The following is a 26,074-nucleotide window of genomic DNA, read 5'->3' as shown; positions in this document are numbered from 1 at the left end:
ATAAATATGTGGTGGTCCTGTTCCCAAGCTCCATGAATTTAGAATTTGTGCACAGAATCTGTACATTTGTGCATGTTCACCCCAATGCACATAGGCTCTGAATGAAGCATCCTGCAAATATGGAGGTAGAGGCTGCACATGCAAAACCTATGTGCACTGGCAGAGTGCCTTTCTAATCAATCCACGACAGACAGGGACATAGCCAGAAGACACAATCTTGTTCTCCCTTTCGATGCATTCAGATGTTCCACCATCGGCAGAGAGTCATACAAATGTATTCAGTGTCTCTGCAGAATAGCACGTGCTTTGACTTCTGTCTGTAATGCAAAAGGTGGCTGATGTCCCAAGTCTTTGGTTTTACAAAATGTAAAATGGCTCTGTTGACTGCCAACTATCTTTAAAAAAAACCACATTGAAATGCCATATGGCAGTCAAAGAGAGACAGGCTGTGGTATTTGTGCGTGACTAGGGACTGCAGCAGAAAGAAGTTAACAACCTAATAAAACTAGGCAGTGCTCAATAAATGTCACTTCTGCTGGCAAGAACTCTTCTATTTCAGTAAACATGCCATCGAACTGGAGCTCAAACCCCTCCATTATTCTGACATCCTGGTAGGTAGAACTGCCAGTAGCACTGGGTCTAGATCATCAGCCTGTCATTTGAACACAGGCCCATGTTTTCAGCGCAAACGACATAAGGCAGATACATATTCTGCCTCCCGGTCTGATGAGTGTTTCAGACTGCATGTGAGTAGCTTGCAAACATACATTTGCATCTCAAGCCACATCATTGTTTATCCGCAAAATAATGGTACAGACAATCTGCTGAGTCTGTGTGCATACTAGGTATGCATACATAAATCACTCTACTGCTTAAGACACAAATCACTGCACTGCTTTAAAAAAAATTGTCTGGGAGAGGTGTGTAACTCTGCAACCTGCATTGATAATATTGCTATAATTATGATCAGGAATACAAAAAATAACTGCAACCATGTCTTAAAAATATATAACTACCCCGCTAAGAACCATAAGAGCCTTGGATGAACAAGGGGCCTAGCCCTTCTCTCCCCCTTAATCCAGTTCTTAAAAGATTGTTACTAGATGTCCCCTGGAAGATTTAGGAAACATCAAAAAAGACAGGCCAACAACAGACAGGTCACCTATATAGTATGTATAAAGGGGACAAGTGAGAGGACTGGACCATCCTTAGAATTGAGGGCAAATACATTTCCTTTATTATTATTATCATCATCATCATCATCATCATCCATCATCATCATCATCATCATCATCATCATCATCCTTTAATTTATATCCCGCCTCCCCCCGGAGGCTCGTGAGATTGTACTTTTCTAATGAACAAAGATGAATTGTGCATCTGAATTTAAATGTCTTCAAATGTATTTTCAGTGCTGCTAGTAGAGTTCAATTGATCTGCCATTTCCTTATCAGCAAAGGATCATCAAGGGGCCTCTTTTCTTGTGCACAAATCTAGATAAGATGTACAAGTGCTTATTTTCTTACTCCATCAAGCCAAAGGAGAGATAATATTTAAAGCATTTTCTTTCAGATGGAAGTTTTTTCTTGCTTAGATAGTCTCCAAAGGAGGGGAATCCATAATCTCCCTAGAGCTTGCTTGTGAATTGCTATTCAGTGTGCTACCTGAGCAAATAAGAATCAGCTTCAAGTGACCCTGAATGACAAGCAGAATGAAATCACAGTAGAGCAATGGCTATGTACACAAAGCTGCAAATTTAACTCACCATGTCCTGACATCTTTTATTTTGGGATCCTAAGGATATTTCTTTCAGACTTGCTTAGTAAATTTAGTGGACTAGTGGATCATTAAGTTATCTGCTGTCTAGAATCTGATCTGGACAAACATGTGATCTACAAGCCAGAACGTTCAGCCATAGCAGCTGGGGGGAGGAATTGGACCTAAATCTATATAATCTACTGCTGTCCCTTGTTAAAGTGTTCACCTAATGTAAGTTTGCTATAAAACGTTTGAATTGTGAGAGGCATTGTCATTCTGGTCTGTAAACATAATATGTAATTTGATCACCCTTGAAAAAAATCTTTTAAATTTGCTGATGAAGAGCATTGTTTGACAGTGATGAATGTTATAACGCAAATGAACTGAATTCCAAGAAATTGAGGAAAACCAGGCAAGGAAGCTCTGCAAACTAAAAGTGACTTTCATTGATATATGTATGTTATTTAGTTTGTGAAACACGGATTTGTCTTACCTTTCTATCCGTAGGGTAATGGCAATTTTTCATGGGGAAAATAGCATGTGAGGACGGATTATACACTAAACTAGGGTCCCTTATGCATGCAGCCCTAAACACCATTTTAATTTGCCCCACCCTTTAAGTCACTCCTTTTTAAAAGGTCCCGTGGTTATGCAAGTTTGAAGGCACACACAGAAAAAAAACATAATGTATGCATTTACATTTTGACATGCTGAATCTGTAATCCCTTCCTTTTGTCATTCAGTTTCAATGGAACCCATACAAGTCAATTGGCATTCTTGCATCCCCAGAGGAAGAGGCAACTAATGACTGCAATTAGCACTTCAATTCAAGCCAGTATCTTTAAGACAGAGAACCAAGCTAAGAGAACTGCTTTCTGGGGGAAATCACGATTATGGGCAAAGAGAACTATTATGGGCAATGGTAAAAAGGTAAAGGTAAAGGTACCCCCTATGCAAGCACCGAGTCATGTCTGACCCTTGGGGTGACGCCCTCCAGCATTTTCATGGCAGACTCAATTCGGGGTGGTTTGCCAGTGCCTTCCCCAGTCATGACCGTTTACCCCCCAGCAAGCTGGGTACTCATTTTACCGACCTCGGAAGGATGGAAGGCTGAGTCATCCTTGAGCCGGCTGCTGGGATTGAACTCCCAGCCTCATGGGCAGAGCTTTCAGACGGCTGCCTTACCACTCTGCGCCACAAGAGGCTCTTATGGGCAATGGTAGACTGAATCAAATTGCATAACAAAAATAGAGTCCAATAGCACCTTTAACACCAACAAAGATTTATTCAAGGCGTGAGCTTTTGAGTGCATGTACTCTTCCTCTGACTAAAACATGATTGATGACACTGGAGGAAGCAGAAGGCACTTCAAGCTTTATAGTTGGAGGAGTGTTCCACTGCCATAAATATCACAGGGTAATTTCTACTAATTTTCATAGCAATATGGCTCGGTTGCCAGAGCAAACGTCATGTTCATGTGATTGCTGACAAAAAAAGGCAGAGCACTTGAGCTCCCATTGGTAGACGAAGGACTGCGAGCAGAAAAGGGGAGGAGACCAAAAACATACTGACATTTCTACATCACAAAAGGGGTGTCTTCAGTGTTGTGACATGGGAAAAGTCAGTGAAAAACAAGTTTCAGAAGCCTCAATGATAACACACTGAAGGCACGCCAGGCAGCGTTTGCAATGCATAACAAAAAAATTACATGATGTGTTTCATGCTGTGAAACCACTCACAGATGCAGAGTTGAGGACTAAGATGTTGTTTTTAGCAAAATACCTCAAGGTCTTTCTAATGCTGCACCAGGATACTGAGTTGTGCATGATCATATTAAATAAGAATAATTGGGATCCTAAAGCCTCAGGAAGCAAGGTGGTAAATCTCACAAGGTACAAACAGCTATCTGCATAGCACAGGATGTCACTTTTTGACTCAAGATCTTCCCAATCATTCCTTAATTGGATCTCCTTCAGCTGCCATTTGCTCACATCAGCCATAGGATCACAGCCTCAGTCCTTCAAATAAGTCTTGGACTACAATAAATTGTATTTCCAATGTGTCTCAGTCTATTCCCATCCTTTGCCAAGTAACATCTTCAGCAGCTTAGTAGTAACTCTGGTTTTGACAGTCAAGTCTTGAACCAACAAGATTCTATTGCTCAGTTTTTTCTGCAGGGCAAGGAACTATTCTTCTATATTTTCAGCTACGGAGCTTTAAGGAATATGATTCTGTGATTTTTTTTTCCTCTGGGGAGTATCAGTCAAAGGGACTAGTTAACAGCTCTAGCTTCAGAATTGATTGATCCATAACTAATTAAAACTGATTAGGCACTCAAATTCAATTTGACAGGCAAATGACTTCAAGTGTTTCAGGCAGAATCCAATATGCCTTCACCTAGACTGTGCCATAGCATTTTAGTTCCTTTTGTGATTCAGCTCAGTTGCTGAAACACAGAATAAATACTATTGGATTTGTTCAAAAGAAATAATGAAACAATAGCATTTGGATGCAAATTATACACCCCAGTGCCAGTTTGTACTATGGATGATGCTATCTTTGCCAACATTGTTAAAGCAATAAAAGCAGCCAACACACAAGCATAATTAAAAGGATGCAGTCTCAGAAGACAAGACAGCCGCTAAGAGTTCAAGATTTCCATAGCAACTGTCCCGAATTACTCCTGTTTCTTCATTCTTGCCAGAACATGCAGAATCACTTGACCAAGGGGGGGGGGAGCACCCAGAAAATCCTCTGCAAGTCAGGCACACAGCATATTCTCATGCTCTTCTGGGTCATTGGCAGAAAGCCCTGTCAGCAGCCCACTGTCAGAAGGCAGGCTGACATCTTGCGGGCCGCAGAACACCGGGCAGCAACATCAAATGTTGAGTCTTCAAGATTGATTTTTTTTTAAAGGACAGCCCAAACGTAGTTGTATTTTAAAAATCTGACTCCTTGATATCATTAAGTTTGTTCAAATATCGAACCTAGACAAGACAATTTGTCTGTAGAACAGGAATGAAAGAACCATTAGGGATCCACAGGACATTTATTCCAATTGCAGTGACAGGATATCTGGCATGGAGGTAATTGTGGCACTTGTATTGCAGAATTGCCTCCCAGGGAAATTCAGCAGGCCTGCTCCACTGAATTTTTTAGGCAATCAGTAAGGGCATTTTTATTCTATCAGGGCTTTTGAAAGCTGGGGTTGTATCTAAATTTGAGATGAATTGCTTCTATTAGTTCTATAAACTTGCTTTGGGGGCTCTTATGGCCAAGTACCTGACTGAAAGTATAAATTAATATGCTTTCAAATGCTGGGGCTATTCAACCTTGCTTTGGAAGCTTCTAGAGCAGAAGATACTGCGGATTCCAACGACGCTTTCTATACTGAAAGGAATTTTTTTCCTATGGGAGAATCCAAGCCCACCACTCTTTCAGAGATGATTCCCTGTGTAGTTCGTGGATAGAGAATAAACAAAGCAGTTGTCCCTGCACTTCCATTTGCAGGAATCTGTATTTTTCAGTCATCATCTCTGACTGACTGAGTGAGACAAGCCAATTCCAAATGGCTGTTTCTCTTTCTTGAGAATGGGTTACCTTAAAACACACTGAAACTAAAGGACATCACCTTTCCCCATATTTTAATTAGCAAATTACCTCCTCTTTTTGTTTGATAGACTTTAAATATTAGAACGCTAACCACATATCTTCCCCCTTTATGAATCTATTCTCTAGATTCACCATACTGAGGGCGTTCTGTACACCAACTTCGAACTCGAAATCAGAGCTAATTTCTACTGCATTGATTAGATGAGACATGAAGGTAGAAGACCTGTGCTTTGGATTTCCTGTGGCTTTCTGAAAGCTAAATAGCATCCCCATGGGTGGATAGATTTTTAACCTTTTCCTCTATGCCATCTTTTGCAATTCAAATAACTTTTATCCCAAAGCTGCAAGGTACCACTGGAGTGAAGAAAAAGACAAGCCCTCATGGCAGTTATCCCTTCTCCTCCGCCTCTACCTTGCTGTTGAAGCCACTATAAACCCTGATGTGCACCCAGCCCAAATAGTAAAATCAGAATATGATTTTCCTGCACTCATTTTTACCATTCATTTTTATTTGGGCGATAAGGCTTATTCTGACTTTCACATCAAATAATTTTTTAAAAGCTGAATTCAAAATAGAAAAAGGTAAACAAGTACTGGTGAAAAGGTTGCTGTACTGAAGCCCACTGAGATTTTTGAAATTATTGCTCTGAGTTTGGACAAGTCAATATATTCCATCTGGCAACAAGCTGATTGTGAAAGGTGCATGGAGGAGGTGATTACACAGCTCCTCCCAGGTGATCATCAGTCCACCTTCAAAACAGCCAAGACTGCTACTCAGCTTTTTAAAAGCTGTGGGAGATCATCACAGACCTTCTATCTCATGCCTTGCTAGGTTCTAGGAGCCTCTTGGCAGAGCAGGTTGGCTCAGCTGCATTTGATAAGATTTGTTTCCTTTTACCCTTTCTCATCTAATTTCCCATGGCCAGGGCCTGCATCATCAGGGAATAATAAACGGCCATCACTGGCAGACCACGATGGCCAGCATCCTGCATGATATGATTTTGATCTGACTTCCCTAAGCTCACCTCCAGTTTTAGTCTGCTCCCTCCTCTGACACTCTGGACCATGTCTCCCAGTTCCATCACTGCGGTAGATACCTGGGTGAGGTGACAATAGGTCCTGAGAGAACAGCCAAAAGAAATGGTGTCTGGATTGGTTACCTACAGCCTGACTCCACAAAGAGGCAGAATATACCTGGCCTTAGCAGTACTGGCCTGAGTTACCTCATTACTATCTTAGCTGCATTTCTTTCAGAAATGGTCATAACAAAACAAATTAATAAAGTGGCCAATGAAAACAGGAAGCTTTGAAAAGGGATCAGCCATTGGAAATTGTGGCTTGTTAAATATGGAACACAGTAGCTCTGTCCATGTTACATGTACATCTTGCCTGTATGTGAGTACAACCATTTGGGGAAAAAAGCCAGGACATGTTCACTTTACAAATGAAACCAAGGGCCAGTATGATGTTTACATCATATACTGAACTAAACATGGATTGAGCATAAGAATTACTCAGTATACATATGAAGCAAGCATCATACCTCTATTCCCTGTAACTTATGAACTGGCCTTACATCTGGTTTGGTAAGATACTAAATGATTTATAGAACTACTATCTATTGAAGTACTATGCAATATCTTTAATATCTGGGGTAATCATAGAATGCTTTCTTTGCCCTTAACAAAATGTACCTCCCAAATTGTACTTCAAAAAATTTATTTTAATCATAAGCACTGAACTGTTGTCATATGTTCATGTCACGTTATGAAATGTGCTGTTGAAATATAACAGGAGACTCTGCATGTGTAGACTCTGTGTAGACAGGAGACTCTGCATATATACACAATTGGATAGAATGGTAGTTTTCAAGCTTTTTACAAGGAAACATTTTCCGTATTATTTTGTTTGCCACAGTATCAATGAATGTTGGACAAGAGTTTGAGGCATGTTATAGAGTTCCCATTCACTTTATGGAGACACTATTTGGTCTCAGTCATTATGGACCACGAGAGTGCCACGTGATGCATCTACCATTTCCTATGGTCCTTCATTCAATGGAAGTATCATCCAGCGATGGGTAAGCTGACTTCTAGAGAAAGTTTTCCACCAGGGCTGATGTTCTAAACAATGCAGAGTTATTAATGCTGCTATATCACATTAAGACAGTATTTGAGGATATTTATCATATTATAGCATTTGACAGATAGAATGCAATGATAATTAGTACTTCAACATTGACAGCTTGTGGGATTTCATAGCTGAAGCCTGCCAAAATAATATCAAGAAATGGCAACAAGCTTAAAGCATTCAAAATATAAATTTGAAACTTCTCATTAAAAATGCTGAATGGTTAATTTGGAAAGTACAGCACATTTAGAATATTTACAAATATTTTAGCTTTCCCTCCTCTTGCCAAAAATAGACCTGCCACCTAGCGGGACCTGCTGGATCCATATTTCAGCAGACAGCAACTCAGGTGGCCACAGCAGTGAGTGGAAAGAGGTCACAATGATTACAGCAGTGTCTTTACGGGAGGTGGGCCTGGTCCTTTTTCTCATGTACTTTTATGGGAAATGGGTGGGATGAGCTCCTGGGTACAATCCCATGCTGTCAAGGGGCCCCTCATGTGAGAAAGACCCACACAATTAGCTCTGCTCCACATGGTTGGAGCAGGGTAGAGGTTGTCATGCACATCCCCAGCACTGAGACTACCTCTCAGGAGACATACCCATACCCTGATGAGGCCCACTAGTGTGTTTTGTTTCCCACTGACCCTTCCCCCCCCCTTCAGATCTATAATTCCTTCCTTCCTACTTCATCCTTTGTGCTATTATTTACACCATTACAGTGAAAGGATAATTACAAGATACTGCACTAAATTTTTTGTTCAGAGCAAACACTTGATCATCTAGTTAACACATGACAAACAAAACTGGTTCAGATATATTCTCTCAGCTTGGGAAAATGCATTGCAGTAAAAATAATCCACTTGGTTTTGTAACATAAAATGTGATTGTTAGGGCTAGATTCGCAAATTTGCTGTTACTACTTATGAATTTTGATTCCCTTCCAGGCTTCAAAAATCTGAATCAACCACTGGAAATATGACATAATTTCCCAGCCTTAGGGAACATGCTAGTTTGATAGCCTACAGTAGTAAGAGCCGTATCAGAGCATTATTTGACCTGTTACCTTACAACTCCAGTTAACTGGGGTGCAGCAGCTATGCCCTTTGTGCAAAGGAATCAAATCTTAATAGTCCTCATGATGTAATAAGCTACAACCCTCCCCAGTGTCTCATTTGTCACATCCTATATTGTTCACTGTCTCATGAAACACCATCTGGTGAACTTTTCCTTGTGACACACATGATCAGAAAGGTTTATATTTCAAATTGGGAACAATTCCCATCAGAGCCAGCATGTTGCAGTAGTTAAAGAGACAGCTTCTAATCCGGTGAGTCGGGTTTGATGCCCACTCCTCCACATACAGCCAACTGGGTGAACTTGGGCTAGTCATGGTCCTGTTAGAGCAATTCTCTCAAAGCAGTCCTGTCAGACCTCTCTCAGCCTCACCTGCCTCACAGGGTGCCTGTTGTGGGGAGGAGAGTAAGGGAAGGCGATTGTCAGCTGCTTTGAGACTCCTTTGGGTAGAGAAAAGCAGGGTATTAAAAGCAACTCTTCTTCTGAGTAATTATTTGCAATACTTCTGATCCCAATGATCTTGTGCACGTGGCTTTAAAGGTGAGGGGTGTGTGCTCAGTGACATGCATCTTGACTCTATACTTATATGTAACATTTGAGAAAATCTGTTTTAATGCATTCAAAGGAGTTTGCACCAACACATGTGAAGTGTTTCAGTTCTTGCTTATACCCAGAATTTAACTTTATTGGCCTTAGAGGTGCCACTGGACTCAAACTTTGTTCTCACGTCTGTTTTTTTAAACTCTTGTGTTTATACGCTAATTTGCAGTTGTTCACAGATCTTAACAACTACCTTAATCCAATCTCAGCTATCATCACCCAGTTACTTTTGCATCTGGAATCTAACTAGCCCTTCCTGGCAACTAATACCTCCCTCTACCTCAGTGTAACAGTTGAAGAAGTTTTGTTTTACTGTATGCGAAGAAGTGTGCTGACACACAAAAGCTTATACCTTGAATAAAGGTGAGTGGCCTTGCAGAAGTTTTTGCCCTGTGTCATTTGAAAAGGCCTCGTGAATTCTTTACTATAATGCCATAGTTCCCCCCAGATGCCATCTCAGCGATGACACTGGAATGGTCCTATTTACTCCACGGGCATTAGTCCAGTATTTAGCAGCTAATAAAAGGTACATTTAGGATGCAATCCTAAACATAGTTATACCTCTCTAAACCTACTGACTCCAGTGAACTTAGAAAGGTGTAACTCCGCTGAGTTAGTCTGACAAAGACCAGGTCTCTGGCTGCATAAACAGCCTGAGTAATTAAAACTAGGTCCTTCCCTGCCTGGCAAGTGTGAAGAAGCGCAGCTGCAGCCGCTTGACAGAGCAGCTTTGCTTTAGGCCGCCGACACTGTATTAATGGACAGCCTTTATTTTCATAATTGTCCTAGTGGGAATATACACCAAAAGCCCATTTCTTTTTTCACTCCACATTCCTCCAAAGAATGCAAGGTGATATAAATGCTTCTCCAATTCCGAATCAAAACAATTCTATGAGAACATGAGGCTGTGTTAGATCAAACTTGACCAATCAAGCTCTATATCTGAGGCTGGATTTGAATCCAGCTCTCTCTAATCCAAATTTAACATGCTGTCTTTATAAATAATTATATTACGAGGCATTCTAGGGATTAAGACTGCTCGTTGATCACTCCTCTAGTTAAAAATGAATGAAAGCACCCAGAATGCCTCAAGCTTCGGCCTGAACTGCTTCATGGAGCCTGTCAATGGGAGCAACTGAGTTTGCAGCAGTGACTGGCCTAGAGGCTCACCTAAAGGAATGCTGGAGTAAGACATGCTTTTGCCACATTTAACCCTTTGCGTAAATCTCATGTCATTGGTATGTGCCCAGAGAATGCTCATGTTGTGCCCACAACTCATGTTGTGCCCACTGCTGTATATAAGTGCAGCAAAGTGGACAGTGACCACGCACACAAGTTAGAAAATATCATCTATACATCTCACAAGCACAGTGATAGTGAATCGGTGAAGTCTCTTTTGGCAGCTGATGAAAGAAAATCTTTATTATCTTTCCCTATGCCCCATTAATACAGTAATCTTGTAAAGGTTGTCCCTCCCCTCCTACCCATGAACAAAGCACCTATACAACACCATGGAGTAATGGATCTGGGCAAGAGTCAGCTTCTTGCTTCCTGGCAGATAACAGATCAGACCTTCGTTTCAGCATTAAGCAGGCAAAAGCTGGCAGGATGCATAAACGGCTGAGCCTGAATCACCTTAACAAGGAAAAAAGATGTACAGAAGAAGCAAGCAAAATCTGCAGAAACCGGTCTTCAACAAGCACCATTAAAAACCCCACACACAAATACATAACACACACACAGCAGGGAAGGCTACACATTTGAAACTTCCTGCACCCAAGATATGGTCAAGCAATGTCTCTTGGAATACAAGTTATCCCGTCACATTTTTTACATACTGTACATGTACATACTGTACATAAATACTTCCTTGGCTTCTTTTATATTCAAAGTGTGGCTGTTTCTTCAGCAAGCTATAAAAGGAGATTAAATGTTCCTGGATGGAGAAATTCTCTAGCTACCAGGTGGTCCCTTGCATTTATATCCAATCAATCACTGAGATCTCCTGTAGTAGACCAGTGGTGACCTCCTGCTTTTGGAATGCTTGACTGCCACACTGGTGTGTTGGTTGTGCCAGTCTAAGAATCCATGTGGCTGTGGCCTTATAGCAAACTATGGAGTTTGCTATAAAAGAGATCAGTGAAGGTCACTCTCTGCTGTTCTGCACCTTCGCTCCGCTGGGCAGATGGGGGGAGGAGAGAGACAGAGAGAGAGAGGGAGAGAGATTAGATAAAAATGATATTACCACCACTATACACACTCAGAACTATGATGCTATGTTTTATGTAGGCAGGGGAAGTGGAAAAGGATTAAAACCATTATTTATTTGAATCACTGTTACAGCAACAAAACAGTCTGTTCTCCCTGAAGGCCTGTAAGACTGCATTAAACTGGCATGAAAGGTTGCAGTCAACTGGTAGGAAATGACAAGGAGAGAATTCTCATGCTCCCATTTATTTTCAAAGATATAATTAAAGCAAGGCCATGGGTGGTCTGTAATGGCACTATGAGTAAAGAACTGGGTATCAGCTACCAAAACCTGCATCCTGGGAACCTCAGTATTACGTTTTGTTATAATTCAGGACTGCAAGATAAACATTTGAATGAATGAACAGAATCAGGAATTAGGATGGAGGCTGAAAATTTACAGCAATCCAACAATAGGGTTTCTGTGGGAGGTCTCAATTTTTAAAAGAAAACTACTTGGATGCAATAAAGAAAGAAAGAAAAACAGAGATTAGTTATCACCCAAAATAAGGGCTATTGCCAGGTAGAGATCAGAACAAACATTCATTTGCATTTCATAAGCAGAATGCAGAAGCAAGGTTTTAAAGTCCACAGATTGAAAAACACAGAGATGCCAGGCACACTTCTCTGCTCTGATGTACATGTGCTGATTGAACATGAGGACTCTGCAGCCCAACTCTGCGTTCCGATTTCCTATGAACTTTGCTTCAGATAGCAGTGCTACCCTTTGCAAGGAACTGAGAAAAGCATACCTTGTGAAACTTTGTTGATCATTTAGAAGAGGCAAAAGAAGCATGAAAGAGAGAAAACGGGGAAATGTTACAAGAATATTCAAGACACATACAAGAGGCCAGTAAACGACATGCATAGATCTGGCTGGGGCATACATGCAGGTGGAGGCAAACCCAGGCAGAGTCCTCATTGTCTGAGTGGGCAACTCTTTTGGACTCATTCTGTGACATCTGATGAAGAAGAGCTGTTTTTTATATCCAGTTTTTCACTACCCAGGCAGCTTACAAACACCTTTCCCTTCCTTTCCCCACAACAGACACCCTGTGAGGAAAGTGGGGCTGATAGCATCCCCCAAGAAAAAAAATGAGTTTGGTTTGCTAGACCAAGGAAGCAAAATGTCTATTTCTGAATTATTTTGCTAGTTACACTGCCTGTCGGGCTGGCTTCTACTCACAAGGTGCAACTTCAGTGTGTTGCCATCTTCACATACTTAAGTGGAGAATAATACCTTCCACTTGGGGGAAAGCGGTAACTACAATTAACACTGAAATTCATAAAAGGGACAGCAAGGTCTTTCAGAGTACTTTGTCAGCAAACTTCAGAATACCCTTTGTATTCCTCTCCAGTTTGATGGCAATCTGAGTGGTCGGAAAGGGGGAAATCTTGTGATTCAATGAAAATCAACATTGTAATCAGTTTTGTGTCTTGATTTATGTTAGTATAATAGATATTAAAAATACATCATCCATGTGAACCTTACTCCCCAAGGCTTAGTCAGTTAAAGTTTCAGTCGTATAACTGGTTCTATTGATTCACTGTGTGTTTTATCAAAACTTGCTGTCCACCCACCTTTCTCAGGCAGGGATGGCAGACCTGTGCTACAGTGTCTTTACGGAAGAACAAACGTGGGCTAGGTCTTTGTCAAGTTCTGTTCTGTCAAACATTAAGCAGCTCTGTAATTGCTGACAGGTATAGAGCCCCACAATTAATCTAGGAGTGACAAGTGGACTGAATAATTGCATATAACTAATTACAACTCAGGAATAAATCCTTAAGGGTCAGTAGCCTGGCAGTCATTAACATCCAACTGTGAAAGCACACACAATCCCTGGAAGTCATATAATTTAAGATTCTTGCCCATAAACCAACAAGGCAGAACAAGAATGGGAGTCATAGGTGTGCTGGTTCACTCTACTGCAATGGCATAGGAACCCCTCCTCTGGACCCACACTGTGCAGTAATGTAACTACTGAAGACCTGAGTGGGCAAGGAGAATTATATCATTTCCTTCCCACATCAGGACCTCTCTTCCTGAAAGCAAAGTAGCAATTTCAAAGGAAGGAGCACCATTTTGCCAGTATAGTTTTTCCATACATATAACTCAAGTAGCATGGAATGGAACCATGATATAAAAGCTCCTCTTTCATGTGAGTTCACACAACTTCCTGTTTGCAAATTGTTATTCAGAAATGGACACTAACAATAGTTCAACAATTCGTATGTTACAGCTATGATGACCATGTATACCATTCTCAATCAGAGGCAGATTTTCCCTCCAAAGAACATTTTCTAATCCCTCGCTGACTGAGTCAGCCCACTTAATGTGATTTCTTTATTGAGATTATTAAAGTTGGCTGTCCCACCCTGTCTCTGAAAGATATTTTGGATTTTAACTCAGCTCTGGAACATCATGGCAAGTGCTCTTGAGATGTTTCAGAAGCCAAACTGAGCCAAAGATTTTATTTAACACAGAGAGGTCAGATGGAATGAGTTAAAAACTTTGAGGTCAAAAATAGAGTCCAATAGCACCTTTAAGACCAACAAAGATTTATTCAAGGCATGAGCTTTCGAGTACATGCACTCTTCCTCAGACTAAATGAACAACCATCATAACTATGAACATATAAGGCAAAAGCAAATTGTGGCAAATTAGTAAACTATGTTATAATATGCAAATTAAGCCATATGATGCCATATGATAATTCTTTTCTAAAACAGCTAACTAGTCCTTTTGAGTTCAGTTGTAGTTCACAAAAACATTGGAGAAATAAAACATTCCTTACAATCCGATCATTTTCATTTATTTTATTTGGGACAATGTGACTGTAATGTGATATTAGTAATATGTAATGTAATTTTGAATTTAACTCTGCATGCACTCGAAAACTCACACCCTGAATAAATCTTTGTTGGTCTTAAAGGTGCTATTGAACTCCATTTTTGTTGTGCTACTTCAGACTAACATGGCTATCCACTTGAATCTAGTTGTACAGTCTTTCATTTTTAAATTCAGGCTATTGAGAGTTCTCGGAGCTTATTTCTTTAGCTTTTAAGTTTTCAGTAGTGAGAGGCCTTTACATCTGTGTCTTCCTTAACCCTCCATTATTCTTCGTGTTTCCTTAAACTCCTCTGGTTTTTGAAGGCTGGTACCTTCTGATAGTACACAATTGCCTCTAACTTCTGAGGTGCGTAAAGGAGTATCTTTTCACAACAAATCAGGGAAATCCTCAGAGGTAATTTCCCTAAGATTTTTCTTCTCTCCCTAAAAGCGATATCCCCTTTCCTTTGGCCTGAGAGTCTTAGTCCACTATCCAAATCACCCTGACAAATATTAATCCCAGTTCTCTGTGTAAAATGGATTTCAACTTAGGCTGAACTCAGACTCTTTAATTAAAACTCCTCAGATATTTAATAGCAAAGGCCCAGTCTTCCTTCAACACAGGTCCCTGTCAGAATCTCAATTCCCTTAGCACAGCACCATCATAGGACCTCTCTCTCAGATATTTTTGACAAATCAGAGTGCTTGGAGCATCTTGTTACTCAAGCTCTCTTGCGGTATGAAAGTGTATCTCTTCACTTTGTGATTCTTTGGTACTTCAGCACTTTGAGGCTTGCTTTTAAAGTGCTGTCCATCACAACTGGCAAGTTTAGCAAAAAATCAAAGAAGGAATGCACAAGTAGGGAGTTTAAAAACCCATGGAGTGCTACCAATCTGAACTGAATTCATGCAGACTTCCAATTCATGTAGAGATGCTGATGATGCCAGGAACTGCAGAACTCAACAATAAGAATGTCAAAACTAATTATGATTCTACCCTTTATTGTTCTTTGGAAGAGTTCAGGACACTTTGAGGTATCATCAGTTTCATTTTGGGGTAAGAAAGAAAATAAATGAGTTTTTACATACAAGTGAACACACAAAGTTACAATAGGTTTTAAAAGGCTTTCCCAACATTTTTCACAAGATACTTCCATAGAAGCAGTCCCGGAATTCCTAAATTATGCGCACACTGTTTTTATATTATAAAGGCCCCTTGGTAGCTTGGGGCCTCCATTTAACCTTAGGAATACAATATCCAGAGGAGTTTGGGAAGGCAACACACTGTAGTAGTTAGTGGCAAGAAGCAAAAAACAATTCGGAGACAATTCTGTAATTTGAATTTAAAGAACACGGAACTTTCTAAAGTGGAAGTTAACTAAACTTGACATGCAGTTGTGAAAATGGTAGAAACAATTGCTCTCTTGGATCCAAATCAAGGGGATGCTGGTAGGCAATGTCATCAAGTGGCAGCTGACTTATGGCAACTCCATAGGGATTCCAAGGCAAGAGGCACTTGCCTGCCCCTGCACAGCGACCTTGGACTTCATTCATTGCCCCTCATCCAAGTACTGACCACAGTTGACCCTGCTTCTGTTCTGCTCAGGTTATGTTTTGTACTACCTGTACTACCTGGTTATATCATTAACCTCCGGTGTTCTTGCACCCACTAGAAATTTCCAGGACAAGGAAACTGAAACATGTATTTAAGAAATCTGTCAGAAATCCATGTGGAAAAGGACACAGTGGTTACAAGGGCTAGCAACAACTACCCTAATGGAGTTGTCATCAGCATGTTATATGGATAATAGCACAGTAACTTTTTTCTCCTATGAGCTGTGGACAGAGTACTACTTGATAAATCCTGCTGTGACATCTTGGTACTTATTTGTTTTGAGCCAGTTTGCTGTAGTGGTTAGGAGTGTGGACTTCTAATCTGGCATGCCGGTTCGATTCTGCATCCCCCCACATGCAGCCAGCTGGGTGACCTTGGGCTGTTCTGACCGAGCAGTGATATCAGGGCTCTCTCAGCCTCACCCACCTTACAGGGTGTCTGTTGTGGGGAGAGGAAAGGGAAGGCAAATATAAGCTGCTTTGAGATTCCTCCTGGTAGAGAAAAGTGGCATATAAGAACCAATTCTTCTTCTTTTTCTTGATTTATAAACATCCCTTGGATTGGCAAATGTATTCTGCTTTCCTGGGTAACCACAGTTAGACTCAAGTTCATTAAGAGAATCTATACTGGTAAGTACAGTAGCTTGTCACAGGTAACCCCCAGCTTTACATTTGTTCATGTCAACCAAGCCAAAGGATATGTGCAAAGTCTGGTGACTGTTTAAGTATTTTCCCTCTTGTACAGGAAAAAACCCTACTTTCTCTGTCATCTATGTTAGGCAAGCATCAGGGCCCTCATCATTAATACACTTCATAGTGCTGCTGCTTTAATTTATAGGATTATCACATGTAGTCAAAATTTTCAACTCTTTGAATTTACACTTTTCTTTCTCAAAAACAACAACAACAACTAGTTCTCCATCATTATGATTTTTAGTTGTTGTTCTTAATGTCCTCATTGGGTCACAAATGAAAGAGTACATATGACCTCTTTGGTACAAAAGTATTCAGCATAGAAGGCCCCAATTCTTTGCTAGTCCAGATGATACGGGAAGCGCCCTTACAAGAACAAAGAGCTGAATGCAGAGTCTGGTTTTAAGCAAAACAACAGACCTTTCCCCATTACTTGTTACAATGAGATTTTATCACCTATGAATACATTCAGAAAAACATTTTAGCAGGTAAATATAAAAGGCAAATGGGGTTATGAATCATCCTGCTGCTGCATCAGTCTGGAAAGAAAAGGGAGCAGCCAGTGCATATCTTCAAGATGAAAGAACAGAGAAAGAGCCAAGGAAGCAAACCCCTGCACTTAACCACATTTCAGTCAGCTCTCACAATGAATCAAAAGAGAGTAACTTGTTCTTTGCACAGAAAAAGGTCTGCTTAGAAGGGATACCTATTGCCATGAATGGACTCGGCTGAATACTAGTAACAAGAAAGGACAGCCAAAAAAAAAAAAAATCAACCCTACTGTACTCTACTTACTGGCAAGAATGACCATGTCCATCCCCCAAAATATACTCATAATCCATCCAACCATGACAATGGCAGTAAGGATCTGAATCAGAGCTGCAGCAATGTTCAACCAGAAGACGCAGCAAATATGTCTGTCAGGGAGGTCAGTCCGGGCCCCGCACAGTACTGTGAAGGCTGACACAAACGTCCCTGTAAAACAGAAGAGTACCAGTTAGAAGAAGCCTCAGGAGACAAGAGAAACGCCACAGTAGCCTATCCCCATGGCAGTTCTTTCCAAGTCTACTGTCCACCTTATATTTCCAGTATACCCATGTGCTACCTTAGTGCTTTTAAGAGATACAATTCTGTTTGCATATAAGTTCTAATAATTGTTGACATGCTTAGGAAATCACCATCATATATGATGAAGTGCCCAGAAGCTAACCACAGTACATATTCATGAGGTTACGTAATGCACTTAAGACTTTTTCAAACTAATGGTCGTTTAACCAGTCATAAGGAAACCACAAAATTTGTACATATTCGTTGATATGATAAGCAACTAAGGAATCTGCTAACAGATGTAAAACTCTACAAATTCTTGACTTCACTGAAGAAAAGGCAAGTTTCTAGCACCTTCTACCCCTGTTTGCTTCCAGGGCTTATTCTTCACACACGGGATAATGCACTTTCAATGTGCTTTTGCAGCTGGATTTTCCCGTGTGGAAGAGGAAAATCTACTTCTCAAGTGCATTGAAAGTGCATTATCTAACATGTGCAGAATGGGCCCAGGTGGCCTAGGCTCCTGCTGTCAAGTTTTTATGCAGCTGCTGGCACAGGAAGAAGACTGGCCATCAGGGTGCTGCTCTACATCTCAGAGGCCTCCCTGCTCCTCAGATCCCTGCCTGTTTGTGAGGACTGCTTGGGGTTGCCACCTCACCACTCATCCCTGTCATGCTTCCAAATGCATCTAGGTGAGATAGGCTGCTGGTGAAGTGCTGGGACGTATAGAAAGAGCAGGAGATAGTACTTGATACAAAGCTTGAACGCTAGGGCAGTGGAATGAACAAAACCCTTGGTGGGAGGTCCTGTGTTGTGCAGCCCACTGTAAGTCTTTTGCAAGTTCAAATCATGCAGTTTTCAAGTTCAGTGCAATCTCTAAAGACCCCTCCCCCTCTCTTGTTAGTGCTGCTTCTACTTCCAACTCCCCCTTTCTTCCAAAGCCTCTCGAAATTAGAGAATCAGTTCAGAAGAGCTGCAGAGAAATGGAGTGAGTAGGAGTTGCTGGGCCTACTTGGAAATGAAGGGGGGATTTTCCTTTATTGTGAGAATTCTTTTGGCTTCCCCAAATGGCATGGCTCATCCCATTAATAAAATTATCAGCTGCTTAAGACTGAGGATGAGGGCTTTCATTTTGCAGGGTTTATGTAGTCAAGCCTAGTAAAGAAAGAAAAGTAAGGTCTTTTATCACTCTATGATGGTCCAAAGACAGTATTGTTCATTATTATTTTTCTAGGCAGAAATTATACCCTACACTGTTGTATTTGCAAAGAAATTTCTTTTTACTAGTCCCCCCACCCTTACAGTGCACTATAGCAGTCCCTGCAAATGGTAAGACAAAGATACCATTTTTGGAACCATTTTCCCCCCTATCTACTCAATGAATACATGGCACACATCTGTGCATGCCACAAGTACAACATACACACGTATGCATTTTAGATAAAGGCATTAAGCTTCATTTGTATACAGCAGGGGTAGACAAACTGTGGCCCTCCAGATGTCCATGGACTACAATTCCCATGAGCCCTTGCCAGCATTTGCTATCTATGTGTAAAATATGTGTATGAAATTAATATCCCAAACTGTCACATTTTAAATTCTTTGCTACAAACAATTTTAGTCCTTCCAACAGGATGCTCGACATTGGTACCAACAACAGATGCAACAATTCTAGTTACAATAATACTGCTGTCATACAACAAAAATCCAAAATGGCTGTTAAGCCAAGGAATGGAATACAAACATGAGATATGATTAATTCTATAGAAATACAAAAAAGCTCAAGGGTGCATAACTATCCAAACTTGTTTCATCTTCAATTTTCCCCTCTGTACAATTCATTTTATACATTTAGAACTAACCATGGAGAATATGTCTGTTCACTGCCCCCATTACATGACCCAGCCACAGATCTCTGCCACATCAATTAGAAATCTTAGAGGTAATGAGTTATAAAAGGATGCCACAGATATTTTGCTGGGAGAACAACTATATAGCACTCTGTACAGCCATGGCTCAGGTATATTTTCCATTTGTTCTATTATTTTCCCCTTGAACAATTTATACATTCACTTCTTTCTTTTCATTCAAGTCCAAATTCTGGAATGCAGAGATACCCCCCCCCAAGATGTTAAGCAAAATGGTAAATTACCCCTTATGCTATGATCAAAATTTGGGGAATTTAGCTACGCATAAGGGATAATTCACGAAATCTGTTTGCAGTGTTGAGGTGATTAATCGTAAGAAATCCATGGGATACAACAAATAATAAGGTGCATGCTTTATTTAAGAAATAAGACACAGAATACACTAACAATTACAAAAGAAGTAATAAGATATACAATTACCTAATCTTGCTCAGATGGAGGAGTTGGATGCCTTGGGGAAGGGGGTGGAGGTCAGCAACCCAAATGGAGCAGCATCCAAGTTGGCCGTCGCTGGAGGGGAGAGAGAGTGAGCACGCAGGGGGCTACAAGGAAGGGTTTTTATCCCCTTTCCTTAGCCAGAGATGTGGTAAAAGTCACATAGGCAGAAAGTGGGCTTTTGGACAAAAGGGTGAGTTTCTCCCTTTGATATGGAACCAAAAGGGTGATAGGGTGATTTATCCAGGATGTTCCGGGATCAAAGTAATTTGGAGTGCTCTGGAACAACTATAAGGTAAAAGTAAAGGTATCCCTTGTGCAAGCACTGAGTCATGTCTGACCTTTGGGGTGACACCCTCTAGTGATTTCTTGGCAGACTCAATACGGGGTGGATTCAAATGAGTAGCCGTGTTGGTCTGAAGTAGCACAATAAAATCAGAGTCTAGTAGCACCTTTAAGACCAACAAAGATTTATTCAAGGTGTGTGCTTTCGAGTGCAAGCACTCTTTGTCAGACTAAGAACTGACCATCATAACAGTAGGTATAAGCAAAAGTTAATCTTGTTACATTAGTAAACTGTGTCACAGCATCCTGCTGTGACAGAGTTTACTTAGGTAACAAGATTAACTTTTGCTTATATATTCCTACTGTTATGCTGGTCAGTCCTTAGTCTGATAAAGAGTGCTTGCACTCGAAAGTTCACAAGAGTGCTTGCACTCGAAAGTTCACACCTTGAATAAATCTTTGTTGGTCTTAAAGGTGCTACTGGACTGATTTTATTGTCAATACAGGGTGGTTTGCCATTCCCTTCCCCAGTCATTACTACAGAGAGCCATAAAGCTATTGGCAAGCTGGCATTCATGTTGGCTGGCCAGGAAAGATGGTTTCAAAGGAGAGAAATTTCTTCTGCAATCTGCAGAAGAATCTGCATGGGGGAGTCATGAAGGAGGATGTTCTTTGAAGTTGCCAGTGCTGTGATTCCCACAGCTTCAAGGATGCTGAGATTCTGAGTTCATGAGGTCAGTCAGTCATGCCAAGGTCCACTGATGCTTTGCAAAGACAGGTTGGCCTGGCTTTTTGGCCTTATGTCTAGGCCATAGCAAATGTCCAAAAGTCCAGAATTCGGAGTCTTGCTTGGAGAGCACACAGGTGCTAGTCTTGTCCCACAATGAGGTCTGTTATTATAGGTGCTGATTCAGAGTTTCTAGCACCACAGAATACAGTCCAGAGGGTCTGGTTGTCACTGGTCATATTCCAGGGTCTGGTACCATTCGGGGGGAGAGGGGGTAGGGTTCCATTCGTAACAATCAGCCCATAGGGTTCAGATTATTTTGTGGCATGTGTTTCAGAATATGCTAAGGGCAGGTGACATAGTCCACACCTCTTTCTAAACTGGTATCATTTTCAAGCTCTACCTGAAGTCAGTGGCTCACACTAAAAATGTGATGATGTGATGGATCTTAGCCTTTCAGTCAAATTCAATGGCTCGCCGTCACGATTTTCAATCTTGCAGCACTTCTTTTAGTTGTATAATGTTCTGGCCGGTGTACATTTTGATTGTATCTAACTACCGCAGACCAATCCTAGAACAATCACTTTCTCCATTGAGTTGGATTGCATGAAATGGCCAAGTGAGCTGGAGTTTCATGATTTTGCCTACCAGTGGTGTGTGTGTGTGTGTGTGTGATTTATGTGCTGTGGCATTTCCTTGTTTGTAACTTTTGGTGTCCATAGAAGCCTTCTCCAACACCAGAGTTCAAACAAATCTACTTTCTTCTTGTCCTATTTTTTTATCATCCAATTTTCACAGTCATAAATGACTATTGGAAATATCCTATGGAACAGCTCTCAAACTTAAAAAGTAGTATAGTACCAATAGAGTTATAGACAAGGAAGATTATAACTTTAAACTGATGGTTAAGGTGCTCCTTTATAAGCAGATCTAGACACAGAAAAGTAGAAAGCTTTATTAAGCAACCCACAGGCAGATTTACCAACAGGTATCCCAACAGTGCTGCTTCAACAGGCAAGATGGGGCTCCTTCCCACAGGCAAATTTACTTGGTGTAGTGGTATTGTAGTCCAAGGTCACCCAGCTGGCTGCATGCGGGGGAGGAGCGGGCAATCAAACCCAGCTCCCCAGATTAGAAGTCAGCGCTCCTGCTACACCAAGCTGGCTGACAACAACAATCTAAACACTGGCTCCCGCTCAGCCTCGACCTTTGTGTTAATCTATATTTGAAATTCCTCTTTAGAATCAATGCTACTTTAAAATCAAACTTATTGGGTAGTTAATATTCTATATTTGAAATTCTGTATTTAAAAGCTAGACTGAAGTGGTTACCAAGGAAACCATGAACTTAAAAATACAGGAAAAACAATTTGAAGATGATGCATTGATTTGAATTGTGCCTGTATCCCTCGGTAGATTGAAACCTTTATTTATTTGTTTGTTTGTTTGTTTATTTATTTATTGAATTTCTATTCTGTCCTTTACTCAGGGTAGATTTCAATAATAAACAATTACATATAAAAATACATAATATATAAGATGATAAAATCAGATACTGCCCATTTTTAAATAATAAAATATAAAGAAGTGAATGGGTAGATAAGTTCCAGGAGGACCAGAACAAAATCAGGAGAAAGCCTTCCTGAACAAGACTGACCTGCAAGTCCTATGGAAGCGTGGAAGGTACTGCAGGGCTCAAACCTTGCTCGGAAAGGCATTCTACCAGGATGGGGCCCAAGTGGAAAAGGCCCTTATCCTTATGGTAGTCAAGTGGATATCTGGGTCCCACTGAGATTTGGACATTAACATATAAAATTTCAAAGACATTAAAAGTTTTGATATATATCTAATAAGCATGTACAAGGGGAAATTTCACTACAATTTCTCCTATCATAGTTTTGTAGCAGAATGATTTGTAATCAGGCTCCTGCCGCGCATGCGCGTTTGTGGCCGTGCATGGCGCAAACGCGCATCTGCGGCCCTGCTTCCCCCCCCCCACAAAAAGAAGCTTGCCAGGCCGCAAGCTAATAGGCCGCTTTTGCGGGGGGGGAGGAGAGGGAGCCGCGGCCCGGTGCCAGGGCCTTTGCAGCCCGGCACCGGGCCATGGCCCGGTGGTTGGAGACCACCGCAGTAGGGGATGGAAACATTTCTGAATGGAAATATTTTAATTAAGATATTTATATACTACCTTTCTTGAAAAAAGCTCAAGCTAGCTAACAAGGTTCCCCACCAACAGAAAAAAACAATAAATAAAAAATCAATACAATTACAAAATGTCACCATAGGAGATAATCAAAACGAAGGTCATCAGACATAAGTAGACCAACCTATGATAAAATTTCATCAAATTAAAAAGTCAGAGTTCTGCAAATCAGTTCAGTTTTGCACATTCATCTGAAAGCCATTAGGTAAGATGTCTTTACTATAATTTCTGGCAGTACTGAAGTATACCAAAATACTGAAACTGAGACCAAAATTCCTGAGTATGAACCACTTCAGATCTTAAGAGTCATAACAGAGACAATATGGTGGAACTTGTGGGCTCATACAGGGAAAGAGAAATAGGAATACTTCCTTTATTTACAACATATTCTAGAATCACAGAATTACAGAGTGGAAGGGAATTCCGAGATCATCTAGTCTAACCCTCTTCACAACGATGGAAACTCACAACTGCCTGCCCACCCATAGAGACCCCAATTCCATGCTCAGATGATGCCTGGAAGACCCAAAATTTGTGATTTCCCTGGACAAGTAAGAAAGGGCCACAAGAGCCCTTTCAGTATCCAGATTGCGTGAGGTGATGGTACCATTTTGCTCTGCTATGGTTAGAACTCATTTAGAATACTGTGTTCAGTTTTGGGCACCACAACTGAAGAAGGATGTAGACAAACTGGAGCCCGTCCAGACAAGGGTAACAAGAATGATGGGGGGTCTGGAGACCAAGACTTATGAGGAAAGGCTGAGAGAACTTGCTGTTTAGCCTGGAGAGAAGACGATCAAGAGGTGATATCATAGCCATTTTCAAGTACTTGAAGGGCTGAGACAAAGTCATTTTCTGTTGCCTCAAAGAGTAGGACCAGAATAAATGGGATGAAATTAATTCAAAAGAATTTTCAGCTAAACATCCGGAAGAAGTTCCTGACAGTTAGAGCGGTTTCTCAGTGGAACATACTTCCTTGGGAGGTGGTGGGTTCTCCATCTTTGGAAATTTTTAAACAGAGGCTAGATAGCCATCTGACAGAGAGGCTGATTCTGTGAAGGCAAAGGGGTGGCAGGTTACAGTAGATGAGCAATTGGGATGTGAGTGTCCTGCATAGGTGCAGGGGGTTGGACTAGGTGACCCATGAGGTCCTTTCCAACTCTATTATTCTATGATTCTAAGAAGAAGAAGAAGATTTGTTTCTTATATGCCACTTTTCTCTCCCCGAAGGAGTCTCAAAGCAGCTTAATGAGAAATCCCCACCATTATCACACAAGGTTTGGAGACTGCTCCTCTGTATGATTTCTGTCAGCCACAGTGGAGGCCTTTGCAGAGTATGAAATGCAGCTTTAGCAACAAGCAAATGGAATAGCTTAGAAAAAACATAGGTATTAGTGGTCTACTCCACAGTTTATCTTCAGCATGACCGTTTATGCACTGGGAACTTCACTGCCCCACCCCCCTGTCAGGAGCACAGCTCGAGGGCTGATGAGGTGCACCAGGCCAAATGCTCCCCCATGTGGGTGCAGGAAGAGGTGGGGCAACCTGCCATGACTAAAACTCCAGCCTGCAGCCCAGCATGAAACCTCCAGTGCATAAACGGTCCATCAGAAGCAGAGAAGCAGTTTTCAAGGAACTGGCAGTCAATGCTGGCTAAGTAATCCAAGAGCCACAGTGCTGCTGTCATATAAGATATGGTAGCAATCTCAGTGTCTAGCTATGCAAAAACCGGCCACATACCAGAAACAAAGAAAGGAGGCAAGGAAGAAACAGCATGAGAGAGAGAGAGAGAGAGAGAGAGAGAGAGAGAGAGAGAGAGAAATGTACCTGGACAGATATGATGGATTCCAGGTGTTTATTCTGAAATAGCTTTCCGGAATTTTGTTTGGTATAAATCTAGACGTTTTTCTTAATAACATCAGTCAAATATAAACAAAGCAAAGAAATCTGGGCTGAAGCCTTACCCTCTGCCCCACTGGTTTCTCACACACACATACAGTGAATGAAAACAAGTGGCATTCCTCCTCCTGCAGTCTCCATCCCTATGTCCCTTCAAAAAGCAGATATTGAGTTATTTTTAAGATCTTCATAAGTCTAGCATTCTTCCAGTGAAGTCTGCAAAATGATACTGAAACAGAAGGAAATAAGTCAGAGTACATCCAGATGTCATTAGAGCTCCAAGGGCTCTTCTATTTATATTATTCTATTTATACGTGCATTTAACACAACCAATAGACAGTACACAGATGATGGTAAATTGCAAAACATTGAGCACACATTAAAATGCTGACATTACTGACATCAAACTATATCTAATTTGGCTCACTTTTTCACAGCAACTGTTCCTCTAGTTCCTGTCATCAGCTTTCTACAACAAAATTTACCCTGGTAAGAAAAAAAATTAAGCAGGCATAATGAAGAGAAGAATGATACCGAATAGCTATAAAGATATGACCAAAAGTAGAGCCTTTTTTTGTATTTTAGTGCAATGAGTGCAGTCTCCAAATTGCCTAGCCTTGCTGTTAGATATTAGAGAGGATCATTTAACCATTGGCAGGGAAGAAGCAAGATAGAAGAACACTGTTTTGAATATCCTGAGATAGACCATAACATCAGAGATGTGCATACTTTATCATGAGATGGAGGGGCTATGGTGGGAACCATGGGAAATTGAGCCCTCAGTACAGGATAGGTCAGAGAGAATCTCACTCTCCAGCTGGGGGAGTAAAAAGCTTAGCACACTATGGAAGCATGCAAACCACGGACAGGAGAACAGGGTGAACTGAAGTCTGCCTTGCCCAACCTCTGCTTCAAAGTTCCAACTTTACTTCCATCTATTCCTTGGAATGGACTTCAGGAAAGAATGTACCAAATTAGTTTTAGGAAAACC

At 41.0% G+C, this 26,074-nt stretch overlaps 1 protein-coding gene across 3 annotated transcripts in view; it reads right to left on the bottom strand.

The window, feature by feature from the left end:
* The window catches only part of STUM (stum, mechanosensory transduction mediator homolog), an 87,886-nt gene that overhangs the window by 4,943 nt on the left and 56,869 nt on the right, over nucleotides 1-26,074 (bottom strand). The window contains exons 2-4 of one of the 3 annotated variants that reach the window (XM_077340859.1): nucleotides 17,356-17,535; nucleotides 12,176-12,184; nucleotides 974-11,353 (exon numbers count right to left, since the gene is read on the bottom strand). In XM_077340859.1, the coding sequence (XP_077196974.1) occupies nucleotides 11,313-11,353; nucleotides 12,176-12,184; nucleotides 17,356-17,535 (230 nt within the window). In that variant the 3' untranslated portion in view covers nucleotides 974-11,312. Of the gene's footprint in view, nucleotides 1-973; nucleotides 11,354-12,175; nucleotides 12,185-17,355; nucleotides 17,536-26,074 lie in introns of those variants that run through there. The other 2 variants (XM_077340866.1, XM_077340854.1) reach the window with 2 other exon arrangements.

This window comes from Paroedura picta, chromosome 1 (genome assembly GCF_049243985.1).
Source record: "Paroedura picta isolate Pp20150507F chromosome 1, Ppicta_v3.0, whole genome shotgun sequence".
Lineage (NCBI taxonomy): Eukaryota > Metazoa > Chordata > Lepidosauria > Squamata > Gekkonidae > Paroedura > Paroedura picta.
The sequence above is the reverse complement of the archived record's forward strand: the minus strand, read 5'-3'. Positions and strand labels throughout refer to the sequence as shown.